At 35.9% G+C, this 3,160-nt stretch overlaps 1 protein-coding gene across 1 annotated transcript; it reads left to right on the top strand.

The window, feature by feature from the left end:
* The first annotated feature begins 917 nt into the window (after positions 1–917).
* Positions 918–1,967, top strand: LOC140797869 (uncharacterized). The gene is made up of 4 exons (XM_073151554.1): positions 918–1,138; positions 1,224–1,412; positions 1,484–1,624; positions 1,723–1,967. Exons 1-4 carry the CDS (start codon positions 1,133–1,135, stop codon positions 1,777–1,779), a joined length of 393 nt encoding a protein of 130 aa, XP_073007655.1. The 5' UTR covers positions 918–1,132; the 3' UTR covers positions 1,780–1,967.
* The last annotated feature ends 1,193 nt before the right edge of the window (positions 1,968–3,160 follow it).

Raw genomic sequence — 3,160 nt, 5'->3', positions numbered from 1 at the left:
AGTATAAAATTCGTAGTTTAAGTATAAATTTTGTACTTAAATTATGAAATTTTAGTTCTATATAGTTTCGTAAACATATTCAAATGATAATTATATGATGTCTAAAATTTATGAAATTAATTGAATAAAGTCTGTGACAACATTATCTAAATTTTTTGTATTTCAGAATTTCTTTATATTCGAAATATATCTACATCCTAACAAAGAATTCATAGTTTAACTACAAAAGTTGTAGTTTAAGTATGAACTTCTAACAGTATTTCATAATTTTTTAAGTAGATATTATAATTTATTTACAATATAGATTAAATTATAAAATATTATATAAAAGAAGAAGAAAAACTAGCAGCAATATAATATTCACTATGTTCTTATGGTGCGGGAAGACTACAGGCAGGTGATAGATGTTTGATTTGAATAGTTTATGCCACCAGATAATCCGCTTATGAATTATGTAATCCTAATAAACGGATTATATTAGTGTTTAAAAATTCTAACATATTTAATAAACTATTCGTGTTCATATTTGCATTATTATGACCTAACTCGACGCCACCCCTACTTATTAACCTCACGGTACACATGATGAGTACATTCAAAATAGCGACGCAAAGAACTCAAATACATCCGGTAATGGTGAGGGGGAGCGGGAATTCCCCATCAACAAGATAAAGAGTTGAGCTTACTTAAAAGAACCGATCTAAACCGTGAGCCAAACTTAAGAAATGAGCCCAAGATTTCACGTGAGTGAGCATGGGGAACCGAAGGGGTTCGGGTGGACTTTGGAGCCCCCAAGCCCCAAGCCACACCAATCAATGCTCGAGAGTCGAGACCGAAAACTTTTCAACTCCAACCTCGACCCGACTCCCCATGCGTGGAAACGAGAAAAGCCAAACCCCATCTGGTATCCTCGGGATAAGCTCCCCAAAGCTAGAGACTATGTTGGTCTTCCCCTTTCTATGATACTTTGCATGAATAGTCCTCATTTCTCTTGTAGCCCCAAACCACCCGTTTGCCCCCCCTCTACTCTCTAACTACCCCTCTCTCTCTAGTTTTGTCTTCTCCTCTATAAATACTTCCTAGTATACCTCTATATACCCACTTGTCTCTGCTCTCTGCCTTTGTGGGGCTCATGGAGGTATGTTAGCAACGTTTTTGCTGTGGTTTGGTGTTTGTTTTGGCTATGTTAACTGGAAATGAGAGGTGGGTCTCTGTTCTTGTAGGACTTGAAGAGGCCCCAGATTCCGAAGTTCGGGAACTGGGACTGCTACGAGGAGCTACCGATTACCCAGTACTTCGATTCGGCAATGCAAGCTGGTTTTATCCACGGGCATTACTTTGGGGAAGATGGTGATCTTTTCAAAGTTCCTGTGCCAGTAGTGAAGCCATCTCAGATTCATCACCATAGAAAGGTTCCAGTTTTAATCTTTCCTTTCTAGTGTTATTGTTGGTGTTTAGAGAAGTGGATCTTGTTTTGATTCAGGCGAGGAAAGGAGGAAGGGAGAGGGAGTACAGCACCAGGAAGGAGCAGCAGAGGAAGCAAGAAAGGCCCCGAGAACCCAAGGCTGTGGATGAGGACTTGTACAAGATTCCACCAGAGCTACTCTACCAGAAGCCCAAACGGGTACCCATTAGTTTAATCTCTTTTTTAGTACTATTTCACTCACAAGAAATCTACCAAGGCTAGCACATTTATTGGGTTTATTGTGAACTTTGGTGCAGAAGAGATTGCTCAGGGATTTGTGGGCAGGATGCCTTGGAATCAACTGCGTTGCTTGAGATATTGGAGTTTTTGTTACATAGTACAGAGTTCCTGTAATCAATCGCTACTACCTGATTAGTTCTGTTTCACTTTTTTTAGGTTTCTTTTGATCAATGCAGTAGGAAAGGAGAGAAGGAACTTAATGCTTGCTTGTTTGGACTTTGTAGTACTTCTTGTTCTTGGAAAGTTTTACATATCACCGAAATCTCCTCTTTGTTAGTATATTAGATATATTTACAAATTCATCATGTAATTTTATGACGTAGGAGGTAAAACATATTCAAAGGTTCTCGTTATTAATTAATGGGAGCGTCTTAAATAAGACCATTCGGTGGTGGTATGATGAGAATTAGTCCTTTTCTTAGTCCTTCGGACTATGAACATGCGCAAGAAAACGTTAAGCTTGAAATGATCAATTTGGAAATATTTTGTCTAGACTAAGGCCTAAATTTAATATATAGTACTTATTGGTATCAGAGATTTATTGGCTTGAGATTTGACTCATAGATGCTACGAGTCAGCACGTTGTAAATTTTTTTATTACTAATTCTTTTTAAATACAGAGTCACTATAGCTTTTACAAAACTTGACCAATATTAATCATACTAATTCAGAGCTGTATGCATCGTTAAATTATTTAATAATTTAGCTCAAATAGGCTTGCACTAAATTTAAATACCTATACTGCTGAGATTTCAAAGTAAATATTTTATATCTGCCAGAGTTTCAAAGTAAATACCATCTCATTCATTCTCTCGTGCAAATTCCACTCCTTACCGTGGTTGTAGTTATTGTGTCTCAAATCCCTCACCACTCTACTCTCTCTTTCTCCACCAATTAATGGCTGCTCACTGCCCTTATTTACTTGGAGTTCATGGGTCCTGGAATTGGCCAGGGCCAGATTAGTAACTAACTTTTTTTTTTCTTTTTTTTTTTAACGAAATTTACTCTTTAGTAGATAAAAAAATAAAATAAATATTGTACTATAAATTTAAATTGATTTCAGTTTTATCTTTGATGTGATTTAAATTTATTAATTTCATGTCTTACTAATATTCTTTCTTCTTTCTCATCTCTTTCAAAAAAATAAAAAAGTACATATTTCTTCACATGGCTCACAAAAAAGCTTTAGGAAAAAATTATTTGTAATAATTAAAAATTATTATTTACTATCATTGTGTTCTCTAGCTCGCCTATGAGTGGGTCCGGCCGGGTATGGGTTTTGCTAGAATAGTCTAGCCCATTATTACATATAGACCTGTGAGAGAGTGAGCTAGGCGGTCTGAGCCGAACCATGTATAATGGGGGTCCGAGTTTAATGGAATTTTTAGAATATTTTAAGCTATTTTTAGAATTTTTTTCACTATTAGGCTTATTTTTAAAAAAATATCTTTGTTC

This window comes from Typha latifolia, chromosome 11 (assembly GCF_019914945.1).
Source record: "Typha latifolia isolate L0001 chromosome 11, TyphaL0001v2, whole genome shotgun sequence".
Taxonomy (NCBI): Eukaryota; Viridiplantae; Streptophyta; class Magnoliopsida; order Poales; family Typhaceae; genus Typha; species Typha latifolia.
This window is presented reverse-complemented; position numbering and strand designations above follow the sequence as displayed.